Raw genomic sequence first — 18,762 nt, forward strand, 5'->3', positions numbered from 1 at the left:
TTGCTCGGCTATAAAATTATAGAGCGTAGATAATAATCGAGTTTATATTGATATATGTGAGCACCGTCGCTGTTTAATATAAATCGCTTAGTTCGTGGCAATTTTCTCCAACAGCCCTTTAATTATCTAGCTCATTAGCAATTTCCCACAACATTCAGAAACTAGTTAGTACGTGGTAATTCCTGAGGTGGTGCAATGAAGAATTTTATCGCCAATGTTCAATTAATTACAGATAACATTCGAATTTCTCTTAGCAAATTATTTATAACACAAACAGACACAATATTTAACTCACGCGTATTTATTAATGTTAAGGAACTGAATGGCGTTCTAACTAATCATTGCGCGAAAATGTTATCGATTAATTTGTTGTTATATAAATTTACCAGAAAACATATATATATATTTTTTAAATAAAGAACATTTAAATCTTGAACTATCTCGAAAGGAAGAAAAATAAATTGTCGATAACAAACTATTTAAATGAGTTGACGACATATACTAAAAATGGTCAAACTCCATAAACAGAATTTCCCTGAGTCTGAAAACCAATCGTCCAATCAAAATTGCCATTAAAATCTATTAGAGTCCGCATGTGGACATTTCATCTAGCGACGAACTATCTAGGCGAGGTTTGTCCAATGTCTCATTATTCCATTGTGCCGTATAGGTTTACTGCAGCATGGGTAGAAGATGAGTTTCTGCGATACCTTAATTGACGAGAGTTTGTGTTCCCGAAACCTAAGAGCTCTGTATAATAATGGCGCATAATACCTTATCGAGCGTTTGCTATTAAAGCGAAGAAGGTCTCTTAATAACTTTAAAGTACACGACATTGTACATGAATTCATGACTTGCATTAAAGTAAAATTTAGACATTGAAATAAAAAAAATATTTCATTTTTTTTTTCAAGTTACAGCAATCGCTTTTGACAAATGAGTTGTATGTATAATAAGTGTTTTAATTTTATTAAATTATAAATACAAAAAGTTTTAAATCTAAAAACTCATTTAAAAAGTGCGAAAAATAGAGCCAGAAAAAAATTTGTGCCCATTTCGTCTTCTAAACACATAAAATTGTACTTCATCTAGTAAAGACAAAATACACATGTATTTGTAAATAAATTTAAAGCATTGTATTCTACGAGTATCATCTAAGGATGATATAAAATACAAATACGAGCTTATAAAAAATCACCATAAAATGCGTTTATTCATTACAACTATAAGAAATTATGAACACTTCCAATTAATTATACAATACTTAAGGCAAAAAATGTATATCATAAATAAATCTCTTATGTTATAGCACCATACAATAACCATTAAAAGCCACACAATATTTGCCAGTAGACAAAATCTCCTCTTCTGAGAACTTTTTGTATGGAAAATAAAAACCTTCTTGAAGTGGACCTCTTTTGAACGAAATTAGACTTAAACGGAGTCGAATTAAAAAAACATCGATTCAATACGTATGGTTACGGGGAAGTGAAACTTCATTCCTAACAGGTGTACTTAGTAGCAAGCGTTTTGCATTTTTAATAACGATATAATAAATATTTTTACTTTTCTCGCGATAGCTTCCCTTTAACTGTATTGGAACGGCACGTTAATGTCGGCGAGCGCACAATACTTTAATTAAATCGTCGTAGTACCGCGGGCCGTGCATCTAGCTAACGGGCCACACGAGGCAATACGGGACACGATGGATTGTTCGCTGCTTTCCATATAAACTGCTGACCGTATCTCGCCTACAGTAATTGAGCTTTGAAACGATAGAAATATTCGCAACTTAGTGTAGACCTCCATAGTGTCCAAAGGAACGGCAATATGTTAATTTTTGCATGTTATGTTTATTAATTACCTATCTTATTATATATCTGCCAGGTGTAATTTTTTAAACAATGATAAAACATTCGCCTTCCGATAAATTCGCCTGTATTAATGTATCAGCGTGAAACATCTACAATTAATATGCTATTATTTTGATGAGGATTTTTTTTGTGATATTTAAACTAAATTTGTCGTTAGTTATAGAACGTCGTTATTACTAAAGACACTTTGGAGACCTACAAATGTCTACTAAAATAATTTAGCTACAAGTATTTAGAGTTTAGATGGACCATTCTCACTCAAATGCGTCAGCATATTATTACTATATCTAAAAAAATATGCAATACTGACCCCCCAATGTCTGACCGGAAATAATATGAAAGGTGCATATCAATCGGATTAGATTGATATGCAATGTCAAATTAAAAAAAAAAATAAACAGAAAAAAATACTAAGAAAAATTACTAAGATCAGTATGTACTTTTGTATATTTGAAAATTAATTTAAAATTAAAAGAATTAATTCGCGTCGCTTAGTCATGTGAAAATAATTTTGTAAGAAAAAATCCTTTGGTTTGGTGATAAGATACTTATCAAATACTAAGTATGTATATGAAATCAGCTTTGAAGTACTTGATAACCAAATTCCATTTTATTTGTCAAAGAAACGGCAAACTATAAATTCACAGTATTTTAAATATTTGTACATTGATGTCATTTAATTCCTGAACTGTCGGGAATAATAAATGGAACTGTGATTCAAATATGATGTTTAAAATTTGTTTACGTTGAAAATGAAAGGACCTAATACTTTATCCCAGATCTAAGCAAACCGGTGCGTTAAAGTATATAAGAAATGAGAATTCGTAGTACCTACTTCCTTATGAGAATATTCATTAATTATTTTTCTATAGATGTATATGTAGCATAATTTTTTTTTTTTGTATGATACTACTATCAACTTTCTTTATTATTTTTGCTGAAGGTCTTGTTTAAAAAAGCTATTAACTCAGAATGTACTTGTGTATATGTCAATCATAATATTTTATGGTTTTAACATAGCAGTAGGTACATTCTTTGGGCTTGGCAGGCTTCAAACTGTTTTGTAATACATATACTTTCTTAAATTGTAAAGCTTTAAATGTTGTTGTTTATTTATTTTTAAGCCACCTTAATATTACTTTTCAAATATTAATTTTCCTTTGTTAGCGTTGGCATGTAGCCGAGTAGAAGTAACCCATAGACTATGAAAGTTGTTTAACTCGTAATATAATCAAAGTTCAGTATGATAATAGCGATTTACGTAAAACAGCCTTTTTTGATGATTTTCTTTATAAAGAACATTATAATTTCATTCAGCTATTGATACTCAAGTGCAAGACCGTCTGGATAAGTACTCATCATATATCGTAGCATCAGTATTGTTTGAAGGTTGATCTATTGTTAATTACAAGCATAAGGGAAATAACATCTCCCAAGTGCCCAGTTCCCAAGGTTCATTGGCAATGTAAAAACTGGTTAATATTTTTACAGAGCTAATGTCTCTGTAATGATGACTATAAATTTTTAAATTTAAAATCTTTAAAGAATTTGAAAAAAAAAGTTCTGAAAAATTAAACCGTAGATCCTATATAATCGTATTACTTAATAGTCCATTCCAAGTCAAGTAATCCTTAATACATGTACGTCATTAAAAATAATAAATTACATTGCAAATATATATTCTAAATAAATTCCTTGATAAAAAAAAAACAACACGTCGCTCGACTAAAAAGTCACAAGACTAACAATTTGTAAATGAACCGTTAAAAGTAATCTTCTGCAAAACAGCAAAACAGTAAGCCAACAATGGCGCCCAGTAGAACACGGAAGCTGCACACTGAACATTCTACTCACTTTATCTTAAATCCATTTAATTGGCAACTTTTACCGTCAAACAGTAGATTAACTAACGGTGAAGGAGGAGCGAATTAATTAGACTGTATTTACTAGAGGTAGGTTTAATTGATGACGTGTCGACGACGGTGATTGCGCTTAAATAATTACTTAATCTACACATTTTATGGTTAATAGAAATATCTTTATATATACAACGGCTACTGGACTTTGAGTAGCACGGACACGATCAAGTTTTTAGCATCGTACACAATAATTATAGCTTTTAAATAATAACGCTACTATGAGGATTTTATAATTCTGATTTTATTTTTAATACAATTGCTAAAAACAAATTATGACTTCGAAATGATACGTATACGAATTTAATTTTGTTCATGAGATTAATTAAATATTATAAACGAAATCACACGAATCAACACTCACAGGGACGTATTAAACATTGTGACGTCATATACTATGAACACGAAAAAGGAAGCAAGTTTAATAGAATACGTTACATTAATATATTATTGGTTCGAATTGTTGATTATACTGAGAAGATTTGCAAGGAAATCAGCAGTTACTCTTTTCCACCAATATATGTACATACATAGGTGTATTAATCATATACAATAATTGCAATGTAATCATTGCTAGTGATATCTGTCACCGCAGTCAATCATCACCACAATGATAATAATTATTATACTACATACTATCAACAATATTCTCATACTATTTTTCAAATTTATATTTTTAAACGTATTCTAAACATATTTAAAAAATAACACGTACAACGGCTCTTTCATACAAAAGCAAAGGTCCCTAAGTTTTGTCATAATATAATGGAAGGATACAAAGGGTCGGCAAAGTGTTCAGTCGCAGGACTAGTGGCTTTACGTGCTTCCCGAGGTTCGAGAGTGAAAACACGAAGTTTCAAACTCCGAACCGCTACTGGAAATTTCTCGACACATAAACCTAATAACACGTAACTAGTTCAAGCCCAAGACCTTGGATTCTGCAGACTCGATAGATAGCTTATATGTGTATAATAATCGATCAACTTATAAATCGATCGACTGCGAGAACATTATAGGTAGGCGGGCTGTCTAATGGCCCATCCGGTGGTGGTAAGTGGTCAATACCACCCATAAGCATTTGTACTGTCAGAAATATTATCCAAAAGGCAAAATCATAATATATATGTGGAATATTTTGTTCTGTGTTCATCACTTACATTTATGCATAACACTTATTATTTCAAAGACTACAAGTGACTATAGTAATATAAAAAAATTAAAAATACTTAAAATTATAAAAAGACATAATTAAAATTATTATAAGTAAACTATCAGTATAAAAAGTTACATGTGATATAGAATATTATGTGAATAAACCCAACGGATACTGTTGCACGAGCATTTGAAACAATATTAATACAAAAATTAAAACAAAATACGAATTTACAGATGAATGATATTTGCGAATGTATTATACCTATTTTAAGTTTTCAACCAACCACGCATAAAATTTTGCCAGCGTATTTTTATTATTCTTTACTGAGTCCAAAAATATGTCACATTTGAGTGTATGAAATATGAAATATTTGAGTCTTGCTGCATTTTGTAGTTTCGTTATATCGAAGCGTATGTGGGTAGTGAGATATTACTTAATCGAAAAAAATAATTCATTCTGTTTATAAGCCGATTTACTTATTAAATTATTGGCAGTAATGAGCCGAGATGACCCAGTGGTTAGAACGCGTGCATATTAACCGATGATTTCGGGTTCAAACCCAGGCAGGCACCACTGAAATTTCATGTGCTTAACTTGTGTTTATAATTCATCTCGTGCTCGGCGGTGAAGGAAAACATCGTGAGGAAACCTGCATGTGTCTAATTTCAACGAAATTTATTTATTTTATTTTATTCGGGAAACAAACAGTACAAATTAACATAATTAAAAAAAAACATAAAATATAAATCATTGACCAATAAAGTTTCCACAATTAAATAATACATAGAATAATGCGAGCAAGTTAATTACAATTAAAAAAAAAATCTAATACAATAATAAAAAGTAATATCATATAAACAGAAAATAATTAATAATACTGCCACATGTGTATTCCGCCAACCCGCATTGGAGCAGCGTGGTGGAATATGCTCCAAACCTTCTCCTCAAAGGGAGAGGAGGCCTTTATCCCAGCAATGGGACATTGACGGGCTACTAATGCTAATGCAGTAATCTCACAAGATGAGTTTTTGATTTTTATTTAAAGCGTCCTACCAATTTTGTAAGTCGGTAAAAAAATTATTCTTGAAAATAAAATCATAATATATCATTCGTCACTTGTCCTATTACGTATGTATGAATGATAGGTCGAAGCTCTGCGCGTACTTATATAAGAGGTCAAAGCGTGCACATTAAAATATTAATGCCGAGAACAGGGTTCCAAGTCTGAGCCTGTATAGCACTTCAGCTTACACGTTGACATTTCAAGACAATTGAATATGCAATAGCTACTTAATGGCTGTTATAAATAACACAGCCTATACGAAGATAGAAAAAGGTATACACAAACATTAGGTACTTCGTTAATGCGAAACTATCAACGAATATTAACCATGTATACTATGTTAACGATTGATATATTTAGGCACACGAGAAAGATTAAGTAAGATTGGCTATATAATGATGATCACGATGTTCTTCTGACCAATGAAATTTTAAAGGCAAATATTTCTCCTATTTTAATAGAGTTATAGAATACCTAGGAAGTTAGAAATGAGTAAAGCAGCCCCGAGACATGTATTGCCTGGAGTACCCTGGTGACTAATATGAACTCTCATGATCCGATGGGACCACAATTCTGATACAACCAGAAAAAGTTCAAGCTCAATACAATCGGCTTTACATGATGAAACCCAGGACAGCAAAATGCCACTAATATCCAGACCGGTTGCTATAAGGGATGTTATTGTGTTAAACAATGGTGTCTCCTTACGAAGGTAAAATACATGGCAGAAAAAAGAGGATCGATGTTTAACTAAACACCACTATAAGACGTTAATAAGGGCATTTGTCTTTCAGGTAAATCTCTTACCATTTAATAAGAAAGTAGTTTCATGACTGTTACACAAATGTCAACGTGATTTTCATTAGCAATGCATATCGCCGCCTTGTCGACAATTTAAGTAGACGTGTATTTATCGACACGTGATGCAATTCAAACGTCATATAATACGTCCGCACCGTTCGATATGATAAATATTTAATCATGAGCTTTGCACAATATGGGACCTATTTAGAACTTCAATACGCGATGGATATTATTTTATTATACTTTCATTAATATAAGTTGAGTGTAGGATTTGCCCACTGTTAATTACCTTATATAAGTCACAACCAATCTCTAAAGCAATTCACCAACTGGCATTATAAAACATAAATAAGCTTTCAAGCTTATCCTTAAAAAAAAGAGTCCTGAGAGACTCAGCACTTCCTTTATTAACTCTATATACATTTAGCATATATATTATATTTAATTTAAACTAAAACCAAACTTATATCATAACCAGTTCTAAACTAGCATCATCTAACAGATTATTATCATAATTTTTTAATAAAAATCAATACACAATACATAATTGCTAGTAATTTTGAATAGTTTATAGCAAAGTAAATAGGACTTACTATAAAAACTCTTTTTTTTTTTTAAATTCATTTTTTTTAGCCAATTATTAGGCGGTAAATGAGCCACCTGACAGTAAGTGGTAATGCGCCAACAACCTTGGGAACTGAGAGATTATGTCCCTTGTACACGTAGTTACTTGTATTTAACTAGTTGGCTCACACACAATACAACAATACTAAGTGGTACTGCTTAGGGGTAGAATATACGATGAGGGAGTACCTACCCAGACGCGCTTGCACAAAGCCTCATGTTGTAAGTGTTGATATATTTCGAATATAGATGCCTGTTTCATACAGTTTGATAGATTGTTTCACTTTGACGGTTATATTTACTGACCCTCTTCTAAGGATAGCTTAAATTTATATGTATAGCATATAAATTAAAACCTTCCTCAGTAAACTAATGCATATTTTTTTTTAAATCGGACCGATACTTCCTGAGATTAACGAGATTAATATATTGAATCGCAAATATTAAAAGGAAAATGTCAAAAAAAAGACCTATTAGTTATCTTCTTAATAAATAAAAAGGTATGTTTGTCCTCTAAACTATTCATCCGAAGTTTAAAAGTAAAATTCAATTAGATAATAGTAGTCAAATGAAACAGTGTTGTAAATAAATAATTAGATTATAAATAAAGATATATTACTTAAATGTTTGACTTGCACAATAAAGCAAAGTTTATTACAATACAATTAACAAATCACGTCGAAAACTAAGATTTGTTTACTTTGTACGCCTTCTCCGATTCAGGTAATAAGGCTAAAGTTATATGTATTCTCTAGTCCAACCATAACACGATAAAAGCCAAATAAACAATATTTGACAGAAAATTGACGCGATATAATTGGTCGAGAGCTCGATTAATCTATGATATCACTATGGATTTGCAACAAAATGACGTTTTGATCGTTGACGAAACTGTTATCGAAATTTTGGAAGTAAAATAAAAGTGTAAATAAGTAGTTAAGTGTAATAGTGTTGTATTATATATAAAGACATATTAATCATAAATTCCTGGTAGTGCACATTATAGCTGACCTATTATCAAATCGCATGAAATGCGTAAATCTAAGGTTTGTTAATCCTTTTTCCTACTTCCATTGGAATAGTTTATAGGTAGGATTGGAAATTTATTAGGTAGTATTTACAATTACGAACTGAAAATTATAATAACATCTTAATGATAACTTATTTAAACAATTCAACCTATGCAGGATAATAGCTCGGTGCCAATTAAAAATATTTTAGTAAGTAAGTAAATAGCCAAAAAAAACAAATGCTCGTACCATTTGAAACAGTGTTTTTTTCGATTCGCTTTTGTTTTACGATATGATGGTGAGTTACCCGAGTTGTCTGTGGGCGGTCTACTATTGCTTTAGTAACGAGATCTGTTAACACCAGGATGCAATTTAAACTACCTTAACGTAAAATGCAACGAAAAACTTGTTACACAGAGTGATAAACTGCAGCCGTCAAACAACTAAATGCAAAGTGCGACTTGTAAAGTTATCTGAAGTACCAGTATAATAAAGAGTAAAGTACACCAATTCTCTTTGGAGATAATATTTTAACATTCTGATCTTGATCTTACGGGCACAATTAAGATTGTAACACATTATAACAAAACATCAATAAATTTTCTATATTATATACATAACAACATTTTTTTCTTTGTGCGTCAATCACTTGAAAACTACGGAACTGTCCGGATATAGTATTTTTTTTTTTTTATTTCATGGTTTTACCGGTATAATCTACATTCCGAACCTGTGTACGCACTTTTGAAACGTACTTTACAGAATTGTAAAGTCTTCTTGAATAAAGTATATTTTAATTTTGATTTTAAATTTTTATGTTTCTACTTTTTTTATTTAATACCTGTCGAAGTGGACGGGTGACGGATATTAAAATACAATCACGATAGACCCAAGTGATCTGACTGTACTGTGGTGCTACTGATTTAGAATAAACGTCATTTCTATCAACGTTTTAAATGAATATGATGTTTATTTGTAAAAGACTATTAATTACATATGTAACATCAATTAAGTCAAATAAATTGAAATAACGCACAAAGAACAGCTTATACTATTTAACACATTAAATGGATGAATAATTAAGTAAAATTTTTATAGCCGACAGCCAGTTTAGTTATTTATACTATATAATTACTTTAACTGTTGTTGTAGTTACTTAAAAAATAAATTAATCAGTAATTAGAGGCAGAGGAAACATAATAATTTAAATCTGGCCACAAAATGGCATATTTTGGCAACAACTAAGATATTTAAGAGCACATTGCAAATTAAATTGATAAACGTTCCTCGTCAGACACATAAATAGTCATCATAAATTGAATTATGAGAGAGAGAGAGAGACATCCTGATCAATGTACAGTCAGTAAATTTTTGAAGTGAAACTCTTTTAAGTGCAATAAGAGTCTCATATCAAGGTTGATTCGAGTGTAAAGTATTCCAATGGCAAGAATATAGTACACAAACCTTACAAACCTTAGATTTACTGCTCAGATATATTATGCAGGACAACATAAAGGTTAGTTCTTGAATAGTTAATACATATATATTTATTTATAATGCGACACTATTACGCTTAACTTCTTAAATATCTACTTTAATTTTACTTTCACAGTCCCAATAACAATTTTAGCGACCTTCAAATTTCTTTATTCAATTTTATCTATAGTTCGTCTTCTTCTATAGTTCATATAGGCTTTAGAGATACAAGCAACACAGATATAATACATAGTATCATAATGATGACACAGATTAAAATATTGCAAAAACTTTTTTTTTAAATTAGTTAAAACTCATTGAAGTCTTTTATTTAATAATGACTTATATCTTATAAATAGTATTTTGTTATTTTTTATCAAAGCCAACCAACAACAATGCATAATGGGTTATGTTGTGAAATTAATATTACACGAAAATTTAGTTGAAAAACTTAAAAACATTGTTGGTATATGGATTATAACACAGTAATAAATATTTTTTTTAATAATTTTTAATTTACTGACTGAATATATGTTTGCCTAAAAAATTATTATTTTGGAAAATGATTCACTTATTGTGGATATTTTTCTTAGCTTTTATTTTCTTAAAATCTTTTTGACATTGTATTTTATAGAAAACGGCAAGATGATAATCATAATGCAAGATTCATAAAAAAAATATGTTCAAAAAAATATTTTTTAATTAATATTTTATTATTTTATCTGTGTATAGTAAAAATTGGTAAAATGTAGACTATTAATTAAAAAGTATCAATGGTCATTGATGAACAGTGCCTGACTGTTTTAATGTTGATGACACCTTAGCCCAACATAATATGTTCAATACAATAAGTTGATATCTATTATACCTATACCTTTGAGAGATAATTTATTTAAAAATAAAATATTTATTTTTATTATAAAAATAATTTTAGTAGATAATAATTACCACTGACTTATAATAAAGAAAATTACGCATTTTATGCATTCCATTTGTATTGATATTATATTGTAATCCTATCTTAGCTTATTTAAAATTACAACAAAATATATGATTGTAAACATCTAGAAATATGTAAATGTAAACACGAGTATTTTGAAGCAACAAATGTTGTCGAACATTTTGGAACATAAGTAACCTAAAAGTAGTCGAAGGTCACCACTAGTAGATTAAATATTAACTTACCTAAAGGTTAAAATACGACGATCGATTAATATGACCAAAGGTTTTGCTACTCTAAAAAAACGTTTCAACTTATTATTAAAAACTTAAAATAATATGTAGTACCACAACAAACAAATTTTAACTGTCAACATCCATAGACTTACAAATGACAGTGACAGAACGACATTTGACAAAAATCATCGACAATTGTAATTGTTATAGAAAAATATAATATATAGTCCATATAGGAGCTATAAACATTAAGTCTAAAATTATATACAAATATGAATAAAAGATAGTTACTTTAAATATTGAGCGTGGAATGGTGGCAAGAATGCTAGCAGAATTTTTCCGTTGAATCGCAAATCCGATCCACTGCGTTTTTGATTTTTTAAAGTTTTTGATCCAATTCAAATCCGATCCGAATTACTGCAATTGTTAACTACTACTTTACTACTACTATACTTGTCTTCAAAATTTTATTGACTTTCTGCGGCAGTCCAAACCGCCTTCAAAGAGTTTATTGATTCTCGCCCCCATGGTGTTTTTAGTAAAGGGATTAATGAACTACCTGTGAGATGGCAAAAGTGCATAGATGACAACGGTGCATACATTGATTAATTAAATAAATTTTACAAAAAAAATGACTTTATATTCCTGCACAGAACTCCAATTTCATATGTAAAGATATAATAGAATATACTACAATTTTTTATTACTTAAATTAATTAGTTAAAAAACAGCGTTATTTTTTTTTAATTCCATCATTCATAGCCTCAGACGAGCATAAACAATGGTTTGTACTTAACAAATAAAATATAACTAATAATATAATCAATATTTTGCTCTTACTTGTATTTTGTTTATTTTGATAACTTATACTGATTAATTTGAAATAAATAAAAAGGTTAGAAATATTTCGTCTGCATAGGTACTACATTATCATTAATAATTCCATAATTAAAAAAAAACCGTAATTATTCCACCGTGTAGTTCACGATGTTTTGCTTTATAGACGATCAGAACATGAATAAATACAATTTTGAAACCGTGATCTTTAGTTAAAGAGACACGTGTTCTAGATGCTACAATTATTATGTACGAAATAAATAGAGAGATAAAACGTAGCAGGTTTTTACTAAAAATTACCTTGAAATATAAAGGCGCTATCATATCTGCAAATTTCTAAAACAATAATACCTATGTATTAAACTTAAAGTTTTCTGATACTTAATGGTAACTTTTATTGTGATTAATTCTTTTAGCGGCATTCGTCGACCAATGCAAGTTAATTATTTAAAATAATTTCGTAGATGCCTGGAACTTGAAAGTTGGCAATATTTATACTGTCTTCGAAAAATATTTGGTCAAAGCTTTTGGCCCTGTATCTAAAATGTATTCGATCAAATCAGAGTATACAGAGCAACGAAATAGAGGTGCACCTGTGGTTCGCACATAATAAAGACAACAGTCTAATAAGCCTTAGTTACAATTTAACTTAAGATTTAACATTGGTAAACTCAAATCCAGATCATGAGTGTAGACAGTATTCTATTTTGTAATGAACCTGAAGAGTTATTAGATTTTTTATCATTTATTAGATTTTTCAACTATAAGGTGCAACTGCAGCCTACGACTAACTTTGCGGTTACAGGTTACGAAACCAAGGAAATTACACATATATCTTTTTCTTTATACGATTTATGAATTTAGTTAAAATATATGAAAACATTTATTTTAACAGTAGTTTAAAATTAAAAGGGGACTTAAGAAAATTTAAGTATGACGTAAACTTGAAACAGTAAATCCAGTTAATAATAACTATTTGCAGGGCTTAAAAACTGCTAATGCAACTTAGCGATTCTCGAAGATATTTATAAATTATTTACGTTAAAAACTTTAAGCGTACATTAATTGTTTGCAATAGTATCGAATAGGCTTTTTTTAAATATTTTAACCAAATAAAACATTCTATGATATAACACTCATTAGAATCACCTTAAATAAGTCTAATTGAAATTAGAGTTATTGGCGCCTTGCCAATTTGAGGTCTAGAAATTTGCTCATTCTAAAAATAAATTAAAACATTTTTAATTGATGTAAGTTGATTGTGACGTCTAAATCCAATTCATAGAAATTAATGTAGCAGAAGACAAATTCCTATATTTAAAAAAGTGTATTGATTTTATTGGATTTTTATATGTTATCAGTGACAAGATGTAACCTTGGTTTTAAACTCAAAAGGGTATAAAAATAATTAAAATTACTCTTGTATTTTTACAAAATTTAGACCAAAAATCATCAGGTCGTTGATCGTTATGTTTCAGTTATAAAATGATTTTTACTTGTATACGTAGCACGAAAATAACCGGCCGGGTGTCGCTGCGTGTGCGCCGCCAGTTGAAATATAAGCGCCGGTCGACCTACCCGCAAGTCTAGAAATATAACAAAACGTTTTTAACCGAAATTCTATTGTGGAAGTGCTAATGAGTGATAGTATATAGTGATATAATTTAGCCCCTTTACTGCAATGTGACACATATGTGATAGTGTTGGATGAACTCCAAATATAAGTGAACCATTAATTAAACAATAACCAGGCATTTTTCCTTTAGTATTTGGTAATTGACAATTATTTTAAAATATTATTATTCGATATTTTTATATTTATTAATTTTTTACATTAGTAAAACTAAATGTTACCATATATAAAGAAATATAAAATAAATAGAAACGATAGATATTTATTCATTGAATACCCTCTACAATCATTTAAAATTAATGTGTGTAAAAAACAATCTTCAAATACTTCCAATTAAAAATATTTGTTCTTTGCAATAAAATAGTATATAAAAAAAATACAAAAGAATAAAATGGATCAATTTTTATTTAAATTAAATGATTATGTATAAATGTGATAAAAAATATTTTAAATATTAAAATATATTATATACGTATTATTGAAAAACAAGTTCCTAATATTTTCTGCTAATCTGAATTAAATAAAGTACATATATTTCTTAAGATGTGTGTATATAATAAATGAATTAAAACGATTTTCTATAATAATTATTTAAAAAAATATATTATAAAGTAATTTTTTATTATAAGTAATTTTTACATTATTATAAAAGATATTTTTTTGTGTCGGATGCTGGAGACAAATAATCTTGACCTAATTAGCGATCATTATATCCGTTCCATATCGTTTTTATTGAATTTTTCTTTCTGTATATCTTCTTCTAAATTAAATTCAAACATTTTATTGTTATTATCGACAAAGGTAATACAAAATATGACGTATTCAAATATACATGTATAAAAAAATCATATAATAATATATAATATTAAAAGTTTTCTTAATTACTTTTTTTTTCATATATATGTATTTATCGAAATTAAAATATAAAATGTAAATGTTTGATAATACTTATACGCAATGGCTATTATCGATAATACTATTTTGATAATTTATAATTCGAATTCAACTATCATATCGTCATTATTTATAGTTTACATGAAGCCAAAAGCAATTTTACTTAAGCAATCAAGCATTCAAGTGGTATAAACGATAAGTGATGTCACTGTGACGTCAGGACAGCTGTCTGGTTCAGGAGTAGACATCATGCTCTGGCAAAATTCCAAGATCATTCACTCAACGATTTCTTATGAAATGAGAACGACGTTAAATATCTTTATTCAAATCCTTATGGAACAATACTTTTAGAAATAATGGAGCAGATTCGAGGTCACTAGGTCAATATTAACAAAACATTTCTTCTATTTTCAGTTCAGAAAGAATGACTCATATGAAAACTAAAAGATGAATAGTGGTACAAGGCGGGCTCTAACTGGCTCAATACATAAAATTAGGGAATTTGAATTGGAAAAAGTAAGATAAAATTAAAATCAGCTTGCTTAAGTTACACTTAAGATTATTAATCTGAACAAATTTGCATTATTCTCCTAGGTTTGTTTGGTCGAAGAATTTGATATACTGCAAATAGTTGGTGAAGGATGGTTTGGAAAAATACTTTTAGTAGAACACAGAGCATCTGATACAGAAATTGTTTTAAAGGCATTACCAAAACCTTATGTATCTATACGAGATTTTTACAGAGAATTCCATTACGGCTTACATTTAAGTGCACACAAAAACATCGTAACTACATTCGATGTTGCCTTTGAGACTGCTGGTTTTTATGTTTTTTGTCAAGAATATGCACCTTTAGGTAAGATATTCTTTATTTATATCGGGATTATTAGACAATTCAATTCATCACAGTCATACATCTATTTACTCTTTATTGGAAAAAGGCCAAACGTAAAATAAATGCACTGTATAATGCATGTTTCGTTGAAATCGAAATTATATAACATACGTAGATAGTGATGACGGCAAAATGTGTGAAAGATATGTCCAATTCATATACTCTATTAGCTTTTACTTTTTCTTTCAGGTGACTTAACATCAAATATGCTAGATACTGGGATAGGAGAAATCCATACAAAAAGAGTTGCAAAACAATTAGCTGCAGCTTTGGAACATTTACATCAAAGAGATCTTGTACATCGTGATGTCAAATTAGACAATATTCTTATATTTAAATCGGACTTTTCTAGAATAAAACTGTGTGATTTCGGTGAAACGAGAAAAGCACAATCTATAGTTAGAAGAAGAAATGAATGGTTACCCTATTCACCGCCAGAAGTATTAAAACTGTCAATGGATAGCACGTACAAGTAATATATTTTTCTATATACAATTTTAAAACAAAAAATGTTATATGAAAATTAACGTTATTCAAGTTGGCTTTTAAATCATCATTTTACAGAACTGTATTAAACGTAACACTACCAGCGGTTCGAAATGTAGATTCTAACGAGAAGAACGGGCAAAAAAATCTCAGTAATTACTCTTTACCAAGATTAAATTATAGTATTAGAATTGGTATAACTTATATCCACGAAATTGAATTCTTAAAAAAAGCAGAACGAATTACTCATCGTGTTTATTTTTAATTCCAGAGCGCTAATAAGTCACGATATTTGGCAGTTTGGCGTAGTTATATTTATTTGCCTAACGGGTTGCTTGCCCTGGCAGAAGGCGGCCTTTGACGATCCTAGATATTTAAGGTAAGCTTTAAGTTTAATTATACATATTAAATTTAAAATCCTCACAAGTTATTCATGACGATCGCGTTTTTTTTAATACACGCAAAAAAACTCAGTGGAGTTTTAATGATCTTCATTTTTGTTTCTAATTTATCTCGTGAATAGGCATTGAAGGAAACCGACTTGAATAGACCTGCATGTGTCAAATGAAATCCTGATTCATGTATATATACCCCAAACCTTCTTCCGTTTTGGAGAAGAAGCATTTGCTTTACAGTGAGATATTTGTGGGATGTTATTTTACTTTTCTTTGTGCAAAATACTCATTTATTTTTGCCACGACTACAATATATTTTATTTAAAGTAATGTTCATAGATGTTAAGAATAAAATATATGTATCTTTTAAGCTACTTCAACTGGTATAATAGCGCAAATCCTCTAAAAAAACAACCTAAACTATGGAAGATGGTGTCATCCAAAGCTCAAAAAATGTTCAAAAAGTTTGTAGAGCCAAGAGTTGAAAAAAGAGCTTCCAATTTTATTGAACTGTCGCGATATATTGAGGATCGGTGGATGGCAAAAGGATACACAGATCGTATTGGTAATATTTGTATATTTTATTTTTGTAAAAGATGCATAAGACTTTGAATAAACAAGTTAATCGATACAATACAATTACTGTTCTACTTTATTTTAGAATAAAAAATAAAGTACAATAAGTAATGAAAATTTACTTTCAGCTGGAGGAGATATTGATGAGCTTTGTCCATCAATGTATAGTTTTCACAGCGATCCTAACGAAAAGAACATATTACTCAAACATTTCAGGGATAATGGTATTGAAACCGTAGTTGATCGCCACGAGAAGAAGCAGAGGATTCGAGAGTGGATTCAAAACAGTGTCATTGAAGAAGCTGATGAAGAGGTCAGTGATAACAATGAATAATTTCACTATAATGTATTGAATATATTCAATCTGGGATACAATGTGTTTTGATTTTAAAAATGGTTCATATTTAAATATTAAATTGTTTTTCTTGCAGGAAGAAAATGAACCAGAACCTACACCTTATGATGATAGTGATGTTGAATTAGAAGATCGATCACGACCCCATCCAATCGACGAAAGTCACAGAGTCACTCTACGTTTCGACACTGAAAAACACATTAATCCTAGAACAGGAGAAATAATTGAAGGAGTTAGTAGAACAACTGAAAAAAACCCTCTTTCTTATGATGTACAAAATATAGAACCTGTTGCACCTGCAAATGTTGTTCGCAGATATGGCGTAAAGGATGAATCTTCATCTCTCAGTTCGAACAAAGACAGTGCATACGGATCTATGGAAACTACAAATAAAAATACCATATCTCATTCTGATAGCAAACATACCTTACAAATTGATAGAGTTTCAAACTATTCACCAAGTAGATCATTAAGTGCCATTTCACTTCAACAAAATACAATACCATTATCTTCTCACGCGCAACGATTCCAAAAAAGTGAGGAAGTATTTTCTAAAGAATTAGACAATGCAAAAGGAAGTACATCAACGCTTCAATCTGTAGGAAATTCATCAAGATCAAATAGTATCCAAGTGACACGAAATAGCTCGCTTGAAAGTACAAACACAATTGATGTACCGTTTGAAAATGAAAATCCCAATCCGTCAAAACCAAATCCTGTCGTTACTCAAAATGGTTTCAGCCCAGGTCATAAGGTTCAGGAACCAAATAACACACAATCACCACCTTCGTACGTATCAATGAAAAATTCAGTGTATGAAAATGTTAACGGACGCAGTGAATTAACGAAATATAAAAGAAATGAAAACAATGTTGAAAATAATCAGCCACTTGATAGTCCATACACTTCAATGTTAAACATTGTTCAAGGACAAATAAAAATAAGTCCACATGCGAAAGAAATTAATAGAAACGTAGTTAATGTGTCAGTGACACAAGTAAGTCGCAATAATAAACGATAGTTTTTGCTCAATAATATATTAAATATTTTTTTTACTTTAATACATAGGTCAAAATGTCTTTTTATTATATTATCATTATTATATTCCAAGTTTATTTGCGTTTTAATGTATAATTATTAAATCTTGCATACAATTATTGGCACACTTACAACATTCATTTTATTATTTGTACATATTAGAAATAAGATAATATAATAATGTATGATCTGTTACCATGTTTTGAAATGTTTTATTTCGCATAAAAACTTTGTACGTTTAAACCATTGACAATCATGTATACATGTAACTACTTTTATGTTTACACACATTTATAATAGTTAAAAAATCAAAATAACTTATCTAAATAAAGACACTTATATTTATTTGTTATAAAGAATATTATTTACATGAATAAAACTAAACAAAAACTCGACTTTGTTCAAACTTCATAAATAAACCTTCATTTATAACCAATAACTCGAGTTCCAAATACGAAAATTACCTCTTGTTAGTTGTAAAAACCAAAGAGTATAAAATCAATACTTAAAAACTCAGAAGTCTTACAAAATGATCAAGATCAATACGAAAATGT

At 29.5% G+C, this 18,762-nt stretch overlaps 2 protein-coding genes across 2 annotated transcripts in view; one reads left to right on the plus strand and one right to left on the minus strand.

The window, feature by feature from the left end:
• Positions 1-11,198, minus strand: part of LOC125069175 (protein N-terminal asparagine amidohydrolase) — an 81,211-nt gene extending 70,013 nt beyond the window's left edge. Inside the window, exon 1 of the mRNA XM_047678573.1 lies at positions 11,109-11,198. The gene's annotated coding sequence lies outside the window, so the exon portion shown is untranslated. The remainder of the gene's footprint in view (positions 1-11,108) is intronic.
• A 2,261-nt stretch (positions 11,199-13,459) lies between these two features.
• On the plus strand, positions 13,460-18,488 carry LOC125069385 (serine/threonine-protein kinase MARK2). The gene is made up of 8 exons (XM_047678866.1): positions 13,460-13,708; positions 14,878-14,979; positions 15,058-15,319; positions 15,548-15,830; positions 16,116-16,223; positions 16,611-16,804; positions 16,944-17,128; positions 17,247-18,488. Exons 2-8 carry the CDS (start codon positions 14,911-14,913, stop codon positions 18,189-18,191), a joined length of 2,046 nt encoding a protein of 681 aa, XP_047534822.1. The 5' UTR covers positions 13,460-13,708; positions 14,878-14,910; the 3' UTR covers positions 18,192-18,488.
• Positions 18,489-18,762: the final 274 nt, after the last annotated feature.

This window comes from Vanessa atalanta, chromosome 15 (genome assembly GCF_905147765.1).
Source record: "Vanessa atalanta chromosome 15, ilVanAtal1.2, whole genome shotgun sequence".
NCBI lineage: Eukaryota > Metazoa > Arthropoda > Insecta > Lepidoptera > Nymphalidae > Vanessa > Vanessa atalanta.